At 41.4% G+C, this 21,886-nt stretch overlaps 4 protein-coding genes across 6 annotated transcripts in view; all 4 read right to left on the minus strand.

Annotated features, from left to right (window-relative positions):
- Positions 1–12,312, minus strand: part of LOC311024580 (F-actin-uncapping protein LRRC16A-like) — a 61,404-nt gene extending 49,092 nt beyond the window's left edge. Inside the window, exons 1-2 of one of the 2 annotated variants that reach the window (XM_084027043.1) lie at positions 11,960–12,312; positions 7,490–7,587 (exon numbers count right to left, since the gene is read on the minus strand). In XM_084027043.1, coding sequence (XP_083883169.1) covers positions 7,490–7,587; positions 11,960–11,999 — 138 coding nt within the window. In that variant the 5' untranslated portion in view covers positions 12,000–12,312. The remainder of the gene's footprint in view (positions 1–7,489; positions 7,588–11,959) is intronic. The other variant, XM_084027044.1, reaches the window with a different exon arrangement.
- LOC311023899 (secretagogin-like) overlaps positions 1–21,886 on the minus strand; it is a 168,193-nt gene that overhangs the window by 59,920 nt on the left and 86,387 nt on the right. The window lies entirely within an intron of this gene.
- LOC311024275 (tumor necrosis factor receptor superfamily member 6B-like) lies at positions 12,940–15,241 on the minus strand. Its single transcript, XM_084026601.1, has 5 exons — positions 15,155–15,241; positions 14,084–14,450; positions 13,806–13,985; positions 13,628–13,709; positions 12,940–13,538 (listed from the first exon to the last, which is right to left on the minus strand). Exons 1-5 carry the CDS (start codon positions 15,170–15,172, stop codon positions 13,337–13,339), a joined length of 849 nt encoding a protein of 282 aa, XP_083882727.1. The 5' UTR covers positions 15,173–15,241; the 3' UTR covers positions 12,940–13,336.
- LOC311023896 (tumor necrosis factor receptor superfamily member 11B-like) overlaps positions 18,007–21,886 on the minus strand; it is a 214,375-nt gene continuing 210,495 nt past the window's right edge. For both annotated transcript variants that reach the window (XM_084026005.1, XM_084026004.1), the window contains 3 exons: positions 21,326–21,541; positions 19,452–19,676; positions 18,007–19,367 (listed from right to left, as the gene is read on the minus strand). In XM_084026005.1, the coding sequence (XP_083882131.1) occupies positions 18,973–19,367; positions 19,452–19,676; positions 21,326–21,541 (836 nt within the window). In that variant the 3' untranslated portion in view covers positions 18,007–18,972. The remainder of the gene's footprint in view (positions 19,368–19,451; positions 19,677–21,325; positions 21,542–21,886) is intronic.

Here is a 21,886-nt window from a genome sequence, read left to right on the forward strand (position 1 = left end):
AGTGTGTTTCTTCACTCACACAATATGAACAACGGGTTACATGATACATTTACACCCTTGTAAGCCTTTTGGTCGTTTTAAATGAATATACAGCTATAAAAATGAAATCTGTTGTGCTAAATAATTCAAAGGCAATATACATTCTTGTAAAATTTGATGTGGATTTAGGTGAGACTTTTATTTTTTAAAGGGACATGGCAATATTTCCGGTGTTGTATTATTTATATTAATTTCCCTACATTTCTTGAAGTGTTAGTTATGTATTGTTGTACTAATCTTTTCATTCTCGATGCTGGGACATTCTTCTTCATTCTGTTTACTTTTTAAAGTGATTTAAAACAAGTGAATATATTGATATTTTTCCACTTTAGACCTTAAGGGATAATTTCATGCATAAATCTAAAACAATGAAAAGTTTCAAAGCAAACTAGCGAGCAAACTAGCGAGCAAACTAGCGAGCAAAGCTAGCGTGCACTGCTGAGGCCATGTTGGCTGATGCAGAGCATTTTATGCATGGCTGTCCATTATGCCCTCTTTCGTTCTTGACTTTCAGGAAGGCATTCATTTCTTATTTTTGTGTGTAAATCCTGAGTGGAGTCCTTTTGATCTGTGTATTTAGCCATATTTTATATGATATATTTTAGCATACAGCCTAACAAGTACACATATATGTGATCTTTATTTGTATAGTACTTTGTATAGTTTTTTTCATATACATATTTGTAGTGCTTCACACAAAAACATAAATAGTCATTTGCATCATTATCTATAGCATCAAAACATTTTTGTCATGAACATTGTTACGCTCTTCTGACAGAGGTCATAAAATACAGCCGTGTAGCAAAACAATGGCCATCTGAAGCAGCTGCGCCTCCATGTCAAATTTAATTGACTTTGCATTAAAATTAAATTAAAATGATGGCTCCGAGGCAAGGAGGTCTCATTTGTTAAATGCCTTGTGCCTCAGCTCTTCTCTCCTTGCATGTCTTGCTCTCCTCTTTCACTTCTGGCATGGGGACTGTCAGTCTTGCTGCCTCTCAAATCCGTGACAATACCCCGTCGTCTTCAGTGGCTTATTTGGGTCAGAGTGTTCACCTCGTAGGGCTGCCCAAGTGTGGGGAGTAACATGGGGCTATATGTTTTTTAGGGAAAATTTAGTTGCAAAATTGTCTTAAAAATGAACCGTGTTAAAAAAAACAAACATTGATGACATTTTTGCTGCATCGTCCACCCTGTCTAGCTGAGAGACAGTCCTTGGCTGTGTGGTCCTGGTCCACCACAGAACACAAGAGTTAGACTACTTCACCGGCTCATTCAGCTGAGTCCGTCCCAGCACTTTACAGAAACCAAACCACTCACAAAGAGGCTGAAAATAACTGTCTGATAGCATGTTGTGGATGCTCAGTGTGCTAAAATTAGACTGACTAACCTAAACTAGCATCTGCATTCAAGCTATGAAAGACAGCTCGAGTCGAATTGGCCGTGGAGTGACACAGAAAATCCGTCCACTGTGAAGTGGGTTCTAGGATTGTTCATCCTATTTAAATGAGTTAAGAAGTGCACGCTAATGTCTTTATTTTAGACAGAGGACACTTTTAAGTATATACTATACATATTTTGAGCTGTAGGAGGGAGGAAACGAATCCCCCTTCGTCTTCCAGCTGGACTGAACTATACCTTACACTGTCATCTCCTTTCAAGAAGGTGGATTCAATCCTCAACGGGACCTTTCTGTGTTGGTGCTTATATGTTCTCGCACACATTGGACTGGAAATGCTAAATTGTTGATAGGTGTTGTGGTAATGTGGATTACTTAATAAGTCATCCAAAAACACTAAATGCCAAGTAATGGATTTTTAATTTTGAGAGATAATATAGGGCATTTTAAAATCAATTAGTTGATTAATTCAGCAGCTACATCGAAAACATCTGCTTCTCTCATGTGAAGATTTGCTGATATTCTGTTTGCTATCATACGTTTTTCTGACAAATCAAGACCTAGGAACGCATCACTTTGGACACTTTCATTTAATCATATAGAGGTTAAGAGAAAACCAAATAAATAATTTTGTCACGATGCCACCAGCAACAATACATGCATCCTTTTTTAGTTTGTTACTTGGTCTATATAACAGTATTGAGCAAACCTGGATTATTACCTTCTAGTGTAAAACATTATTAGTTTTTCTGTTTCAGCTTCATCCTCTTCATCATTGTGTAAAACATCCCATTCAAATTGCGTTTGTAAGTATAACTGCATTAGTCTGATCTGGGTCAAAACATAAATCATTACACTGTCGTACGGTATGTTCTCAGCAGGGACACGGTGACCTGTTGGACACGGTTGTTCTGCCTGGTTAGCACTGAATGGCACCGCAATTATGTTAATAATCACCACAGCATTAGGCAGGAAAAACAGAATGGACACAATGATGATGTGCCAAACAACATTATGACTGTTGGAACTCGAGTTGAACTTCCATTAAAGGACAAAGAACAGTATTTTTGTAACTCCATTGAGCAAAGGTCCACATGCAATGTGTATGCAAAATAATCCCCGACCTCAACAATGACAGCAAAAAGGCCACCGTGGTTTACGTCAGACTCTGTTCTAACGACAAAGCCCGAAATATAAACACCCACTGAATGACGTTGGAAAAAAGGATACGAGGAAGGGAAGAAAGGTTAACGATGAAGTTGCTTTACATTTTAAAGGCACCTGAACAAACAATGTTATAGTTGCTTTCCACAGAATTGTAAACTCTCCATTGAAAGAGTGACGTTCATTCCATACAAAGATGCAACAAAACATTCTAACTGTAAACTAGATCAATAACAATACAAATCTATCTCCTAATTATTTTCCAGCTCTTCACTATTAGTGAACATATAGTGAATAACCGACCAGATCCAACAGTCACAGCAAAAAACTTTTGTATGAAGAAAAAAGAAAAACTTCAACAGCCCACAGCAAAGACTGAATATCATAGTCTGTTATCAAAGGGAATCTCAAATGTGGTGATACTTGCTCCGCAGCCTTGAAGGAAGAGGTTTTCACACCACAGCAAAAGATACCGGAGCAAGCTCCCATGAGAGGACTTTACAGGTGATGATCAGGGAGTGCACAACTGGCTCATTTCCATTTCGTCACTGGCCCTAATGACAGACCTCCAGCTTAATGAAAAGGAGGGAAGGATGGCGGGAAAGACGAGCTGGATGAGATTCTGGGCTTTGGTCTTTCCCCAGATGTAAGCATGACTTATAAAACATGTTCCATCCTGGGACAACATCAAGCTACATTTAAACTGTCTCAGATATATCAGCGTTAACAAACGCACATTATTTGCACTGCCTTGAAATTGCAGTGAGGTGCAATTAGTAAGGCTTAAATGTGCTTTCATAATGGCGTGTTCTATCATTTTGTTAGACTTTACCTACTATTGAATCATTCCTCAGTAAAATAGAATCAGTGAAATGATGAAGGCTGGTGTTTGCAAATGTGTGGTCAAGACAATCTAGGTCCAAATCAAGACACGTGAGGCAGAGAAGTGGAGGAAAATACAGTGTGACTGAAGAAAAGACTAACTTTACTCACTATTTCTCTGGTTCGCTACATACGGTTTCTTTGTAAACATGTGACAACCATCTTAACAAGGTTAGGATTGGCACGACTGCGTGACAGGTTACTCTCTGGAATGCAATGTAAACATGTGGAGTCAAACATGTTACAGAAAACCGAATCAAAGGGCTGTGTTTAGGAGGTGGGACCCATTCTGATTTACAACCAGCAGTTAAACAACACGCGTGAATGCTGACAACCTGGACCCAGATATTGGCTCGCTATCATCTTGAAAGTGGGAAAAAAAAGTAAGATTAAAATCTTTGCTGCTCTAGATCTAATGTTGTTGATGTGTAGCAGCTTTGTGCTGTGTTAGTGCCACTCCCACACACAAAGCAAACATTGAGATGCTATAAAGCAGTTAACTAGTGGTGACAGTCTCTGGCTTGGACAAACACGCACACACACGCGCACACACACACATGCACGCACACACACACACACACAGGCACACACACAGACACACACACACACACACTTTCTTTTATTCACACAGGAGATGAAGAGGAAGGCGGACACAAGGCCAACCCTCCAGTTTTGTGGATTTAAATAGGAGCCAAAGATCTGTGAATGAGTAACACTGCTTCGTGAGTAATAGCGAGACAAAATAAAGCTTTGTGATCTCTTGGTGTGAAAACATTTCGGGCGGCAAGCTGTTCTAGTTTCATAATAAATATGCATATTGAATGATTTTACATAGCAATGGCAAACTATTAGTGTATTGTAATAGTGTTTTCTCGTATACCTTTATTCCTTCCAGTTTCACACTTTGTCATTGATGATGTTTGTCCGTCACACTGCAAAGCTTTACAGTTCACAGTGTGATATTTGACTTTTTCCTCCTCACATACTGATCCCTGCCCTGTATAGTATGCCCTCTCCCTCCGTCTCCATCCTCCCCTCGCCTTTTCCACGGGGTGTTTGATGGATTGATGCTATTCTCTCTACCTCCTTCATCCCTCGGTCTTCAAAGCAAGGGAGATGACTGTATCTATCAGGCTGTTGTGTGCTTAAGAGACGCCTCGGGCAGCTCCACTCCTGAGCAAAGCTCCGCGGGAAAAAGGCAAGAGCCTTGTGTGTTTTTGACAGACGGGCAAATTGATAGTGGAAACAACCATATTCCTCCCTTCATTGTAAAGTAGGTGTAGTGTACACTGTGGTAAGATGCCCTGCATTGTCTAAAGAAAACTCTGCTGTATGTGGCTGACAAGAGAATTTCAATGATACGGAAAACATCAAAACTGGACTGTGAATCACAATAGGAGATAGATCGGTTGTGTGTTTGACATTTGAGGTGATTTATAATTAAACACCATGCAAACAATTTCAAAAAACGTATGCACCAGGCATTAATATTATGACATTATAGCATGATGTCAGAGTGGTGGACACACACTGTTGTTATTAGAGTCATTTTGTCTGAAGTTCACAGATTGAATGCCACACTCACAGGTGTGTGTTCCACTCAGCAACAGGAAGCAGGCAGCAAGATTAGTCACAAGATTACTGATTACTCTCCAGCAGACAGCAGTGCTACTAGTCACATCCATCCAGGGACTATAGAAGAAAAAGAAAAGAAAACTGCCACATTTACAGCAACGTGACTTCTCAAAAACACTTGAAACTGTTTTCCCTGTGCAGCCAAGATACATTACAACATCTGATCTCAGTCTGTACGTATATTGTCCTTTCATCATGATAACATTCGATACCATCACTCACAGGCTACAAGTCCATCACATGTTTGTTTTCTCACTGAGCCACTTCCTGTGTAGTTGGCCTCTCAAACTGTGTTTTTCTGTAGATCAACAAACAGTGGCTTATTTGTTCAGTCTGGTCAAGCAGAGCGTTGACACAAACTCACCGAGTCATTCTCATACTCATGCGTCTGGATGAAATACCAGAACCACTCCACTGGAATTCCTCCCATCCCAGTACCGACTCCCACTTCTTTGCATTGTTCTGTGTGTGAGTATACGTGCACTACTGTAGGCTCTGTTTCCAGCTCCCACATGATGAGATTGCTGTTGTCATAACCACGTCAGGAGAGTTAGCCCCACACCAAACACTTGACTGGTCTCGATTATAGAAAAAAAAACGTGCTGTCTTGCTTTGGCAGATCAGTGGGGAACCAGAAACACACACTGAATACTAAAAACCTCCTTCAACATCCTTAAAGTCAAGCTTTTGTATTTTAGTTCATTAAAACACTGGTGAATAGTATAATTGGATATTTTACTATGATAAAATAATCCTCACAGAGCTTTAAATGAATGTTGCTGTAAATGTCCACATGCTGCTATAACACTGACACTGATCTTGCATAGGATCTCTCTCTCTCTCTCTCTCTCTCTCTCTCTCTCTCTCTCTCTCTCCTGCTGCTTCCCACCTCAGCATGGTCCCAGATCATTTAGCGAGTACAAGAAAATGTGAAGGTGAAGCTCATCATTTCTACCTCACCTCCCTCTAACTACAAATGACTGGATAAAGTAAAAAAGGTGTCTGGCTGATAGTTCTGTTAATGTCACACAGTATCTGATCCTAAAGCAGATAACCTGGCTGTGCAGGCCTTTTCACAAAGCTTTTAAAAAGTTTCTCTTCAACCCCTTCATTTCTTTTTGTCTATTCCACAGAGAGCTGTAAAACTAAAAGCTTCTTATTCTACTGAGAGTTGTGTAACTAAAAGCCTCCTGTCATTCCCACCCAGAGTCATGCTTATTAAATATTTGGGGAGATTCATTCACAGCAAATGAAAGAATTGTGATTCAACCATCAAAGTTTATGGACACTTCTCGGATAGTGATATACTGACTGAACTTTTCCTTCTCAACTTTATTATTTTTTTTATCTGGTTTAAGCCCTGAAAGAAGCAATATGCATTTTAATGATCATCCAGGGATAAATTATTTAGCGTTCAGTGGATTAACTGCTCCGTGGCCAGCAGTTAATGGCCTGAGCTGCTATTTCCACCTGGCCAATAGGCACACTGGGGGCTGATCCGTCTGATCTCTAGTGTGGTGTACACTTTCCAAGGATATCATTATCCTTACAAAAAGAGTCCAAAAATCACCCAAAAACTACCCTCCTCATAACTCCAGAACATGCCTGATAATCACCATATTTTTTTAAGTTTCTTCAGTATCGAATCAATCATCATAGTTGTCTGTAAACCAATGGGTACACTGCAAGCAACAACAGCTCATAGCTAATTCTGCATAATCTCAATGGTGCCAATATGTAAAATAAAATAGGCTAAAGGTTCAGTCTAGTGTAACTTACTGTAATCCATGGCTCATTTCCACATTTGAGTCTGATTCATCAAATTGCAATAGATCATTATTTATTCAGATCTGGTGCAACACTTTCGTGTTCAACTTGCAAACTTATAGCACAAAGAAAGTTGCACAACGAAGCATAAAGGCAGTACGTTACGAAACCTTCTTAGAAATGAAAACGTGCATCTAAGGATGCTGGTTCAAATTAAAGTGAACGGGAGCAGCAAAACTGAAAGATAATGATGCTTTATGGAAAACCGCTTTTGCAATTTTCCTATTAGGACATTTCTACGATGACCGATGTTCAAACTAAATGAGACAGGAGATGTTCAAGGTGATGCTGTTTCGCTCTCACTTTGATTTCCAGGAAATTACTCCCAGAGATCAAAGTATAACTGAACTTGAACAGACAGCGTGACAATGCAACGGTTTAAATAATGAACGTCTTACAAGGAGAGATGAAAACAGGGAGGGTTTGATGTTCTCAAATGAAATCTGTACATACGAGAGCAGAGTAACGTGGGAGAAAAGGACAGGCAGAGATTGTGCTCCCCTTAATGAAGAAGTAGCTGGAAAGCAGCAGGAGTTCACTCACCAATACTCTGTTCTCCGTCTTGTCTGCTTTGATCTCCAGTTTGACTCTCCTCCTTAGCGACAGCTTCACCTTCCTCCCCACTGCATCCCTCACGCTCTCTGTGCAGAGAAGATGAGAGAGGAAATAAGAGGTTACAAAAAAACTTTTGTAGGCGGTTTCACACAAAATCGTATCGCAAACCTGATCTGAGTCAGATTTTCAACATATTGCCTTCTACAGCAGAGCTCAGATTAGTGCATTTTTGCCATAGGGGGGAGAATAATTCTCCATATCCACTGATCAGAAAAGAACATTGATGAAAAATGTATACGTTGTAACACATCAAGGGTGGAAATCATCTTTTTTTTTCCAGTTTGTGCATCATGAATCCCTCTTCTGAGGACTGGTTCCTTTTGTCAGATCGAGGCACATTTGCGGTGAAATGTGAAACCGTCACCAGTAATTCTGACATCAAATGTGCACACATAGAAAATACTGAACTAGCAGTGTGCATGTCCTCACTGGGGATGGGGATGACGATATAGGATTTTAATTGCACTTTGGAATAAAAAAAAAAAACACTCGGAATGATCGATAGTATAGCATTTCCATTATCAGGATGATCGTAAATATTGTCAAAAGTGACTTGAGCAAGATGTCTGGCTCACTATCATGGTAGAGAAGTGAAAAAATAGAGCCTGATTTATACAAAAAAATAAATAAATAAACTCAATGTCATTATTCCAGTCTGTTTTAGTGGCATTTTAAGAGTTTTAAGCACATTTTCATGATTATCATGATACTATTGTGAATAGCAATTATGTTGGCTGGGATAATCGTGATATGAACTTTTCATAATCGACAAAAACGACCTCACATACGTTCTTATCTATAATATAGAGATACAATGCTACTGTGCTGAAAATATGAGTTTGATCAACAGTGAATTAACTAGTTCTGTTAATAGTTATTAACTTTCGTTTATAGAATTGCATGACAAAAATACCAAAAATAAGAAGAAATACATTTCGTCTGGTGAAAGCCATGCTAGCAGCTCTGTGAGGTGATGGTGTTTTGAGCTAAATGCTAGCATGCTAACATGTTCACAACAACAAAGTTATCATGCTGACATTTACTAATTAGCATTAACACAAAAAATAAGCAACTGTAGCTGGTTGGAATGTCATTAAGTTTGCAGGTATTTGGTCCTAAACTTAGTTATTGGACAATATAATGTTTAATTAATCTCTAAATATATCAATACTTACACACAGAGCAAAGGGCTGAGTGTGTTCGGCTGTTGGGATTGATTGTTTACACCTAGCCGTCACCTCCCCTGTCAGGAAACTGGTTCAGAGAGCAGATCTGGGTCATCTGCGTCTCCGTACTGATCTCGTCTGTGCCCACGTGCCTGAGACAGACCGCGGGTCTGTGGGTGTACATCTGCGCTGCCATGTGTGCCTCCTCCTCGCTTCCACAACCCGTCATCACATCAAAGTGAAATTAATAATTAGGGAAATGGCAAAGTGATTCACCTGCCAGCCATACTAACTAAACTCCATGGAAAACGTGCACCATTTCCTACTAAAAGCCGCAGACACCCAATAAGTCAGAGATATCTCGACACAAAACCAAACCTAGTATGTTTTAATGAACATGGCCGGTTTTGATTCCAGACGAAAACATCTCCCCGCAGACTCTCATTTATCATTTTTCTAGTAATTCAGTTGTTCTGCTCATTCATTAAAGCTGTGACAGGAGTGGACCTTTTGCTAGCTAGCTGCTCTGTGGTTCAAATGAGGCAGTCAAGGCACGGGCACGCGGTCACGCTACAGTTCATGTCAGTCGGGGCTCGTGTGGAAGGTGGGGAACTGGGGGACCTCTGGCCTTGTAAAAGGCTCCGACAAACAATTTACAAGCCCATGAAGTGAGTCTCACATTCATTGACCCGCAGCCATGCAGATGTGTGTGTTGATGATGTCACAGATGAGCTCTTTCACTCTAAAGAGTTGCTTGCGGCAAACATTTACTTGTTTGCTGTACGATCATATAAATAATAGTCAAACTAATAATAACACAGAGAAGTGATTAGAAACCAGAAAAAAATGTGTCTTTCATTATCTATCAACAATCAAGCAAATAAAAATAGAAATACAGCAGCTAACATTTGTTGTTGTTTTGTTGTCACGAGCAAGTTAAGTTGAATGACGGCCGACAGGATCACAGAGATGAAGACCAGACTGTTTGTATCGGCTGAATTTATTATTATTATTTATGCCAGGATGGAAATGTTTCCCAGACTTCATTCAAACTAGTTTGGTGTCTGTTTCTCTCCTTTGTCTTCTCCTTCCATAAACTATATTTTTAGTTGGGACACAAACACTGCAGTTTCTGAATGTGTGCATGTTGTTGGTTCTGTAACTCGTCTGCAGCATCTCACTGAAAACATGGATGCCAAGTGGGATCGCGTATGACTCTGAATCACCGGCACCAGTGAATGTTTCAAACAATGAGTGGTTATAAACTCATCCAGACGACAACACCGCGTGGCATTAGGATCATGACGATCCACATTCCTTCTGTTAAGTGTGCAGCGTTGGGAAAATGAGTCAGCCAGAATGAGGAAGACTCTTGAAAAGTGGGGGATGACTGGAGATGGAGTGAGAACCTGTGTTTCTAACAGAATCAGAAAAACACTGTGTTTAAACAGGTTTTCTTGTTTGACGTGTTATTAGAGACCAATTTGGAGTGAGTCACTGCGAACGGACACAAGTTGAAACGGATGATATCTGTGAAAATCAAATGTCTCATTGTACCGTAGGATGTCAGAATAGAAATGCACTAAAGGATACTCTTCATATTTGTATAGATTACCATCGTCAAAGATGCCTTTTAAAGCGAATCCACTGGACTGATGAAATCATTGAGAATTCTATGACATCTCTGTTTGTAACAAACAACCGCAAAATCAATGATGTAGTTGGTAACGATAAATTGACAACAGCAGCGACCACGAGGCCGGCGGTCTCGGTTGGCTCAGCTGGTTAGAATGGTGAACACCGCTCATCAACATTAGCGTGAAAGCAGAGGTATGTAAACGAACCACAGCTGTCCAACGATATAATACCACTCAGTAGGTATGCCAGCATTCAATAAATGGATATTATATAATATGACTGAGTACAAACTAAGCTAAGCCTTGGGAGCACATAATATCATTAGCGGAGAGAGAATGTCTATTTTGATGCAGAGGTGCAGCCATAAAATACATATCGAGCCTTTGGTTTGAATATTTTGCTCGTTGTAAACATCATGTGGCTTCAATGAAGAGCTGGAATGAGCTGATACAGATCATACAGCATGTGATGCTGTCAAACGGAGAGGAATAAGACGATTTAACAACCTTTAAGTTACCTAAGGGGGGGCAGCTAAATCTTTATACATACGTACGTACTATGGTATGTACACGTTAACAATAAGAGGTTAAATCCCCACATCAAACTGACAAAAGGAACAGACTTTTATCTTCTAGCATCTGCTCCTGCTCACGTTGTTAGAGCTCAAACGAGGCCAGACAACACAACACAGAAACAAACGTATGATGGTTGTGTGAGAGTGTAAGAAGATTAATGGTAGCACAGATGCTTTAATAGAGTAGAATAAGCCGAAAACAGTCTGTGAGTCGGTGAATAAACGCATGCCTGACCAAGTGATTACATGACCCAGCATTTACCTTGAAGCCTCATCTACGCTCTGCAGTATTTATAGGAATAACCCGAGCCAAAAGGACATTGTAGCTTTGTGTGTGTGTGCATGTGGGCGTGTGTGTGTGTGTGTGTGTGTGTGTGTGCTTGTCCAACATTGCACCAAGGTGTTAAAAACTGAGCTACTTTGCCAAACAAAGAGACCCTGAGCTTGAGCCAAACATGCTGGAGGACTGTTAAAGGTATATGTCCACAGTCAGTACAAATATAGCACAAGAAGCATGGCAGACTTCACCGGCTGGGTCCAAAACTCCAGGCCAGATATGTGTGAGAGTGGACCCAGGTCAGTGAGGGAGAAACAGTCTGGCAACTCGCATCTGACCTCTCCAGCTTTTCTTCCAAATATAGGCTGTAGTCCACACTGCATCAGCAGGGCACCTCACAGTGTGTACATAGCGTCAGGCTTCACTGCAGCTAAAGCCTTTACAGTCTCCTTTCAAGGAGATTATTATTATCATTAACAGCCTGTTAATAGCGCGTGCAGACGCATGTTTGACCATTAATCACTGTAATGACAACAGAACTGCTGCTGTAGGGAACGCTGGACACTCGCAACACCACAGCAGATGACTGCGTTACTATTCTGCCTCGGCCACACCATGGCCCTGTTGTATGAATGAAATGTATTTGTCCTTAATTAAAGTCCCCGAGGAGCACATGCACATGATCGAGGCAGCATCCGTGATTGTTCCGTCCCGACGCGTGGCTACACATCATCCATTCTTACCCAGAAGCTCTTTGGGGACCTCCGATACTTCTTCGCTCATTTTTGCTGAAGATAATATCCAAAAAAAACAACGAGAAGAGTTCAGTCAACACAAGAAACGGGGAGAGTGAGTGAGAGGGAGGGATAGTGTCAGGTGGTGCCGCCGCCGCCGGTGCGTTTCTCCCGGTTACATGCTCCTCTCCTCCTCCCGCGGTGTCCGGACAATGTATCCGCGTTTCTCCGGGTGCATCTCCTCTCGGTTTGAACGGGGTGCCAAGGTTTGTATGCCGGGAAAGATTAAGGGGAAAAACCCGCTATGGTCTTCTCAAAATCATGTTGAAACCCGGCAGAGTCTGCGCTTCTAGGAGACGAAACGACCGCAGCTCACGCACGTCGTCTGTGTGGCCGTGGCCTTACCGTAAAGCTGTCGGTGGTACAGTAGCCGAGCAGCCAATAGTGGAGACCGGGGCCCCTCCCCGCTCGGTGATGCGACAGCCAGGGAGCCGATGCGATGCCGGGGCGGTGTGTGGCGTGGCGCAGGGGGGCGGTGGTGGCGGCGTCAGCCCGATATTAATGAGGGGGGTGCATGAATAATCTACCAAGCACAAATGGATAAATAATAATATAGAGAACACATTAGAGATACATACGGGCCTGCTATAGCTAACCTATAGGTCAAATACTATTTGAATATTTCAGAAATTAGCAGTAACAAATATTGCAAGAGTGTTTTTTGTGAAATAAGTTAACTTTCTCCTCCTGGATCTTCAAATACACATTTTTTTTTTTTTTTTTAAACTATCTATTTTAAAATGCGCTCAAAGAGAAGATATTCTAATGGTTTATGCCGAATCAAGAGAGAAACAGACTGCATGTTGCTTGTTTTGAAGAAAGTATATCAATATATTAATCATGTTCAAATGTTTGTTTGCAGTGACCAAAGATTTAAAAAAAGGGAAGATGGCGACACCTTGTGGTGATTTGGTAAAATCACAGACATGCTCAGTTAAGAGGTAAACTTTATTCAGCTGCACTTTGATATCGCAAAATTGTACAAAACTTACATTCATACATTTCCATGGTAACATGTATTCCAGTTATAGCTCCCCTATGTCATTTTATCAATCCAGTATTTGCATTTAATACATGTAAAGCTTAGTCACCTGTCCTCCTTCATCTGAATTAAATAGTCTGACTTAAGTTAAAGATACATACAAAATACTTTTGTTTTAACAGCTTTAATTTGAGGCAATCCATGCCTCAAATGACCTTGCAAATGAAAAAAAAACGTCCAATACGTGTTGTCAAATGGCCAAAAAAGCCAAATAAGAGAAAGAGGTATATTGGTTGTGCTATGCTGAATGCGCCATGGACGCTGTCAGTTTACATCTAAACATCTTACAGTAATAAACTACAGTTTGGGCTCTGCTGCTGAATCGCATTGAGTATCGTCTCCAGCTTGTCTGTGATGCAGCGGAGCGGTGCAGCCTTCAGCAGTTTCTTCAGCTGCTCCTCTGGAGCGTGCGCCAGCCACGCTCTGAAATGATCCATGAGAGCACCCCTCTGTTTGGGGAGGGTCGCCTCCTCCGTATTCATGGTGCTGTAGGGGGGAGACGGTGGCTCATTAGTGAATATAAAGTGAAGGGAGGAGTCGAAAAGAGATTAAACGCGGCGAACCTATAGACTCACCTGGCAATAAACTTCCTCAATTTAGTCCCGCGTATTTTGTGCATTCTGAAGAATCCTGAGAAGAATGTCCTGAGCGTCTCACCTGAGAAAGAAAGAAATGTTTACCGCGTGAGTTTCCAGATTATCATGTGTCGTTCCAAACATTTACCAGAGTACAAGTACACACACACACACACACCTCCGTTGGCCAGATCCTCACAGGAGCCACACATGGTGTCGTGGCTGGTTGTGCCGTTGAGGAGCGCAATTTGTCCGCCTGCGCATTCCTGATGTTTTACGCACGGCTTCAGCGCAGAGGATGAGGAGGAGAAGTAGCCCCCGGTACACGTTTCACAAACAGTGTTCATTTCTGACGTTCCTAAAAGAAAACAACAACGCGTTTTGGGTCAGAGTTTCACTTCCATTCATCTCCCATCAACAATAGAGCAACTATCTTTAACTCCCCCTGTTGAATACCTTTGGTTTTAACACCCTGCCCGGCCCCGCACTCCGAGTGTCTCATGCAGAAGTCGCTGATCGAGTAGAAGCCTGCTTTGCACCGGCAGACGCGGTCGCTGGTCGCCGCGCACTCCGTCACCACATCCTGGTTCTCGGTGCAGACGTTCTGGCAGTAGAGGCACTTGGGCAGGTAGTTCCACAACTCGGTGAAGTGGTGGCTTCTGCAAGGCGCGCACACGGTGGGCGTGGCGGCGGTGCAGTACGCGGCCATGTGCGTGCCGGGTGGACACTTGTCACAGACGAGGGTTTCCCCGGAGGAGTCCTGGTACTCAAAGGTGGGGGTGGATTCCACTGCAGAGAGCAGCAGCAGCACCGGTAAAATGAGCTGAGGAGACGAGCAGCATGACATGTTAGTAAGCTTAGTCTCTGTGTTTTCATACAGCCATGTAATGTTTATTATTATTATTTTATTGTTGTACTTTTTATTATTACTACTACTTATTACTATCGTTTTTCCTCTTTTCTAAAGGGATACAGTACAAATATTATAAGAAATGATCAAAACCAGGAATATTTTGCGTTTAGAGTGATACTGCTGTCATACAACACGTTAGATCACATCAGATTCGTTCCTTAGCCTCATCATATAATCTGATACATGTTTGTCTGAGAAGAAGATGATGTAAGATGAAGGAGATGTCAGATCTGCAGCAATAAGGCAGCCAACCTGTAACCCCTCAGAGTAATAATGACTTGTTATGTCTCTCTATGATAAAACACAAACAACGGTTGTTAGACAAATATACATTATGATATCTGCTACAGCTCCCTGGTGAGAGTGATACAGTGTTACTCCATCATCAAGGAAACCATTAAAACAAAAATTATGCATATATATGGGTATTTTTCCTTTGTGAAAATAAAGTTTGACCGCTTACCAATTTACATAAAGCCTTAAAAAGTCATGTCCAAATTCTTTAGTGCCTCCACATCTGATGATAATTTTTTACTAATCTCCATAACATCGTCTAAAGCATCACTTATCACCATGTCTGTCTGGATAGAATCAGACGGCTGTTGACTACTCACCATTGTGATGATGTGCATGTCACCGCTTCTGTCAGAAGTGTGTTTGACCGTAGCATCAGTGACTTTTTTATACAGTAGGGAACCTGCGTGGGCGGGCGTGCGGTTTTGGTTTATTGAGTTGTAAAATCGGTTTCAAATGTCAAATATCTTCCACTTGCAGTTATTTTGAATTTTTGACACGCAAGCTAGACATACGTGATAAAAAAAAAAAAAAGCTTTTGGGAAGTATCTAATTAAAAGTTTCTCTGCGTCTGAGTTTTTTTTACTCATATACAGGCTGTATAGGATATCTCCAGCTTCTCATTCAATGTAATTTATTTAGATTTTGGCAAATTTGACACCCAAATATCTGCTGGCATAGGTTTCTAATAGTCAGTCTATATAATTACAATGATTCCCCTTGTTGTCTCTCATGATATTTTCTGTCTCGCTAGACTCATTGACACCTGAAATCAGTGTCAGGTCTGCATTTACCTTGAATATATTTTCTTTTAAGATCAATGAAATCTTATATGATTAAAAATAAATGTTTGAATCCTCAGATTTTAGATGAGGAAAAGACATTTCCACTAATATTGTGCACGATATTGATGATAAAATAAATCTAAAAACCTAACATACCTCTGTCATATATCACAAATGTGTATTCTACATTCTTCATTTCCCAGTGCCTACATTAAGCTTTTATAAATTAAAAGCTTATACAACTTTTTAAAATTAGTTGTTTAATAGTACAGTACATGAAATCTGTATTTATCTAAAGAAATTAACATAGTTTCTGTGATCAAATTAAAGCTCATGGCTCTTTTGAAACTGTTCATTTTTGGTAAATCTAACTAAAAAAAAAAGACCTAGAATATGTTCTTTGGTGTATTTCCACTAGCTGATTGTTAAAAAATGACCTCAAATATCTCAACATGCCAAAAAGTCACATTTCCTGTCACGGTGAATCAATGAGTCACAGAATACGGATACAATGAAAAATGAAAAAGTGGCAGATTAAGCAATTGTTAAGATTTTGTTTGAACATACTGGAAGTCAAACAAGTCTCTTCCAGTCTCTCTCTGCTCCTGTTTCCACAGAATATGACACATAATACAATCATGCTGAGGGTCAAATTGAGTTGAGGAAAGGCACACTTTATTTCTCTTTTACATTCAATTTGGTGACTTCCTTAATACATAGTTACACTTTCTATTAGTGCCTTTCATGGAACTCATCAAGTCCCATTACATCACATCAGACCAGTAATAAAAGATGCAATAAGCAACAGAACACGTACAGCTGTTGTATAAAATACGATGCAGGTTGTTGCAGTTAAAGTGAGGAAGCACGTTGAAAACGTATGCTTTAATAGCAGCTGGAGTCCAGTAGGCAGCTCTGAGGGGGAAGTGAGTGACTAAAGTTGGCGCACCCATTATAATGCTGTGATCTCGTATGTTACACTGAGAAACAATGGTGTCCGTGTTCATTATGGACTCAGAGGTCTACTTACCAGCTTTTGGAGCAAGATGTGGTTGAATGCTCAGAAAAGCTAGTAAGTAGACTTTGGAGTTTAGATCCAAAAGGCCAATAATTAATTTCCATTCTCAACACTGCTTACTTTGGAAACAGCGCTGCAATGGGTAGAGTTTTGTTTTACTGCGGGTGCCTAAATGATACCTCACATTAAGGTTCTGTAAAAAACCCTTTTCCCATCGAAGAAAATTAGCTTCATTTCTCAACTTGGTCTGTGTTTATTGGTAGTCGAATGTAATACTGTTGGTAGTGAGATGTAAACATATGAATGATGAGTGTGTGGTGGGTCAAACCCAGGTAAAAAAAAAAAGAGTGTAAGAAGATGTTTCAGAACTAGAAGGAGAAATTTGGATGATTGAAGTTTCCTCTGAGGAGGATTCAGAGTAAATCAGGCCTGCCAGCACTTCCATCCATATCCATGACATACAATTGGGTTTTGAGCTCTTTCTTTCCTCACCCATAGAAAATATGATACTGGACATGGATGGAATTTTCTTTACTTACTACTGCGAATAACTTTTATTTTCTGTTGATTCGGAGAAACAAAAGCAGTAGTGTTTCCGAGCACCAGATTCCCTTTAGAAAGTACCTCATTTTACTGCAGCAAGGTCTGACAGTTTGCCCCGCACAGTCCTGGCTTAGGTCTCCTGTGCCCCCCTTCCCTCCGGCTGGTCCAGCCATAGGGCCTGAGCCTTCAGCAGCGTGGTGGCGGTGTTGGCTCCAGGCAAAGCCAGACTGTGTTCCTGGCCAGAGGAGGAGCTACTGCTGCTGCCGTCCACGGAGCTCTCACCATGTCAAGCATTAAGAATCACTATCAGTCATTTAGGTCATAAAGAGGCATCCATATTAGTCAGTGAGTCAGTTAAAAGTCCCTCACGATACCTTTTAAGACGGCGTTAACATAACCATAAATACTGCACCGCACCCACCAATGACTCAACACAAGTGTGATTCATAATATGCATTTTGTGTGAATGAAAGACACGTTTACAAACTGAAGCAATGTGATGTCAAGTGGCTGAAGTAGCATTAATTTACCATTTCTATCTCCACTATTCATATTCACTTTAATTATTAACATTACAGTGTCTTCTTTTGGGTTTAAATTTTAAGTTAAAAATAAAAATAGACCTACACTACTAATCACAACACAGTATAACACCATAAAGCTTCCATTCTTTAAATTGTAACTATGAAAGGCTACTTACAAAAGAAAGAAGCTCCTGCATCTGACCAGGCAGATTATTTTCCTAAGGCCACTCCCTGGGTGCAACCCTGTCATCATATCATTTATTAAGAGCAGCTGTTAAAAATGAAACTGTTGCACTCATTGGTCAAATCCAGTTGCTTATTTTTTTTTACAAACTGATTTTAATCAGATCATTTGACATTAGTGCTCACAAGTTACACAAGCTTAGAGAAGAACAGTCAGGCATACGGTATATACAATAAAGATCATACATTTAATAATAATAAACGTGATAAAACAAAATATAAAACAAATATCACTCCATGAACTTGCAGCATTTGGAATCCAGTATTTCTCATAAAGTAATAAAAACAAGCCTTTACATACTCAGAAAGTAAAATTATTATTTTTTAAATAGAACACAATTGCACTCCTTTGTACATTCATAAAGCTGACAATTTAAAAAAAATCAGATGAGCTTTACTTGCCAGCAGTCCACAACAAACCCACAAACAAAGGAAAACTGTAGAAAATACATGTATTTCATTATGAAACCAAATCCTTCCTCTCAATCACCGAGAAAGCAAAAATAATAAAAACACGACATCTGCCAGCCTTTCTCCCATAAAATAGTGTTATTTACATCTTAAATAGTTTTTCATTTTTCACAGACTCCGGTCAAAAAGTGTTTTCTTTTTTTTTCTTTTTCTTTTTCGTTCTGGCCTGCCTGGAGTACACAGATGTGTGATAGTTTTTTCCTTTCTTTCTTTTAAGGCGTACTAGATTCATCACTGCAGACAGATACTGTAGACTGAGGGTGAAGTTATGATCAAAACGTCCTTATTTTGGCAGAGGGCTTTGCTAGAAAATCAGAGAGACAAAGAAGATTCCACCTTCCCTTGTTGCCCTAGTTTTACAGTTAGACACTATATGAATAGCTTGATATCATTTGATGACATCTTAAAAACCCTGACATTATCATTTTACCCACGTCTGTTACTCTTTCACATACATTTATCCCCCTCCTCACTAAGCGTGTGTCTTTATGCGTTTGTGTCCTTTTCTCTGACAAAGCTTTAGTGTCTGTTTATGCTGTAGATGGCACATATTCCTATTCATTTAATGGCTTATGAGCCTTAAAACACGACTCATCGTGGAGCATACTAACAAACATCTTCTCGTACATCTTGTGCGCGGAGGTGGTTCCTATGATGCGACTGATCTTCTTCAGGCCTTTCAGCAGATAGCGTGGCGCCCCCTGGCCGCGCAGCACCCTCAGACTGTGAGCCAGACCTTTGGCTAGATCCAGGTCGTAGTTTGCCGTCTTCCAGAGGTGAAGAAGCTGCAGGATGTACTGCCTGGGCAGGCAAGCAGAGACCACGGCCCGGACGTCCTCCTGCTGAACTTTGACACCCGGCAGGCTGTTGGTGACCTTTAGGAGGTCATCTAGAGTGATGTTTTTTAGGCCGTTGCAGCGGGAGACTTTCCTCTCACAGTGGTTCACACCTGGAGGAAGAGAGTGCGACTGTTAATACACAAATCCAGGACTCTTACTTAGAAGTGGCTCAAACGAAAGCTATTTTTCCATACCTTGTATGATGCCATACATCTTGTCCTTGTCTTTGTTCTGCTCCCTCCACAGCCTCAGCAGCTGGAGGACCTGCTGCTGGGGAGAGCAGGCCTTCTTCAGTCTCTCCAGGCTCTTGCGATCCACCCTCTGCCCGGGAAGACTCTCTAACAGCCGCTCCAGTGGCACCGAGGACAGTCGGAGGGAGGAGAGAGACTGGAACACGGCCTCCTCACACAGGGTCACATCTGGAATGAATTGTAAGAGAAAGACATCATCATACAATAAAAATCTCCATCCAAGTGAACACGTTATACAATTAGGCCGATGACCAAGTCACTCAAAATGTATTGTTCACAGAGGTTTCTTTCATGGTTCACAGGTGATATTTAGACATTCTGATTGCATTATGTGTGTGAGTGTGAGTGTGTGTGTGTGTGTGTGTGTGTTTGTGTGTGTGTGTGTCCGGACTGTCGGTTTGTAATTTGACCACAACAGGAAAAAGGATTTGCTCCTTCTGTCGACAGCACAGACCCACCACTGACATCAGTCCAACAAACTGAGCCCATCTGTGGTGCTCTGCACCAAAGCAACCAGAGCAGCATGTTGAACTGACGTGAGTCGAGGTGAGCGGTACTGAAACATGCTGCGCTGCTTTGCTTCTGAGTCACACGAACACCTACACTATTTCGTCGTGATGTGCTTTACATTGGTTGACCATGTGGCTCCTGGGTCTTCCTCACAGATGTATTATTGCCGAGGGCAGGGCTTTCACATGACGCAGAACCGTCACGGCTGCCGTGATGTGAAACTGCCGACATGAAATTCTAACTCTCATATGTCTTAAATGACGAAGCATTTCTGTATTCTTATACGTGCGGAAATGGTTTCTGATTGCCTTGCAAACCGTGAGGGGCACCAGGAAATAAAATAAAAAACACACCCATTTAGCAAAAACCAACGTCAGTGTCGTATGGTTGAGTTTAATGTGAAGAGGATATTAACGTTGTTTCTCTGATGTCTGGATCATTTAAGCGCAACTTGCTCTGTAATTGACACTGACGTCCTGGTGGTTTCTTCAAAATCACGTAGCAGCTTTGGGAATCCCAAATGCTTTTAATTTCCCATTTTTTGTAAAAAGAAAAAAACCCTGCTAAACTGTTCCAGGATCTGCTGCGGACAATTTGTGGTTGTGTAGTCCGCAAGAAGACAATTTGTGAATGAATGTTTGAGGAGAGCATCACCCTCCCCGAGGGACAACAGCTTTGTGTGTTTCCTTCGAAGTGTGGTACACAGTATGCATGAGTGTGCCAGGGTCTGTATGTGCTCTTCAGTGACTGTGTGGTTTCTCAGGCTCTGGGAATCCACTGTCATATTTGAGGCTTCCCCTGTCAAATTAATTGGCAACATCTGACATAGTTTAAGTCTGAGCAACAAAAGACTCGTCAGCTCGTCTCGCGTCTCTCTGCGCCCGACTCGGCTTCCTCTGTTGTAGTTTGGGAATGTAACGGTGAACGGAGTAATTGATCCATCATGGGGTCATTATGACAGTAGTGGCATAAATATCCCAGGCAACCCTTCGCTTTGACTCCTCTCTCCGGTGCCGGTTTTCAAGAATTTAGAAGAGAATGGAATCCGGACGACCAACCTGACCGAGGAAATCCCCTACATTCAGGAATGAAAATGACTGCATGTCTGAAATAATTCAGCTCTGTCTGATTTTCAGTTGTTGACAATTGAGGTTAGTTCAAAAACACCATCACATGCGTGTATGTGTGTGTGTGTGTGTGTGTGTGTGTATGCACGCTGTATACACCGTGCAAACAATCTCTCCCCTGATTCCACTCTGAAACCTGCCATACAATTCCTATTGTTGAACTCCACTCCAGTGTCTTACCCGTGTGGCACAAAGTGTGATGCTGAGAGCACTCCAGCGTCGCCGTCTTGTCCTGAGGGCCACAGACGCTGTTTGAAGCGGACGTGCCCCATCTCACTGTCTTCAAGCCCAAGTCAGAGCAGTTTCTGTGCGGCTGACATGCCTCGTGGGAGGAGTCGCTGCTGGAGAAATGGCCAGCGGGACAGGGTTCGCACGCGGTGTCACTGACCGGTGTACCTGGAGGAGACACGCACGCGGACACATGTTCATTTTATGAACGGAAACATGACGGTGACAGATTTTATGCCCTTTCATTTCAAAAGATTCACAGCTTTAATTTGACAAATCTCAGCATGTGAATGTGACCTCTCTCATGAAGTGCAGCTGAGCAAAGACATCATGAGGATGTGCTTCCAGGAACCACAACGTCATGTGACGACCTGGCTGTGCATATGACTGCGATTCCGAGAATGACTCATATCCACCTTACACATCCACCACCTCCTTAGTTTCGAATGGGGAGATATGTCATCGGTCAGCTGATTTTTCAGAGTGACTGACAAAAATGTAAATGTATAAAAA

This window comes from Eutrigla gurnardus (genome assembly GCF_963514095.1).
Source record: "Eutrigla gurnardus genome assembly, chromosome: 14".
NCBI lineage: Eukaryota > Metazoa > Chordata > Actinopteri > Perciformes > Triglidae > Eutrigla > Eutrigla gurnardus.

What these genes read in the sequence shown, in the direction of transcription:
- LOC311024275 (XM_084026601.1), bottom strand. An exon ending in GCAGGGTGTTAAAACCAAAG is followed by an intron (nt 13,986 to 14,083) that starts GTATTCAACAGG and finishes GTTTTCTTTTAG; the next exon opens with GAACGTCAGAAATGAACACT. An exon ending in TGAGGATCTGGCCAACGGAG is followed by an intron (nt 13,710 to 13,805) that starts GTGTGTGTGTGT and finishes TTTCTTTCTCAG; the next exon opens with GTGAGACGCTCAGGACATTC.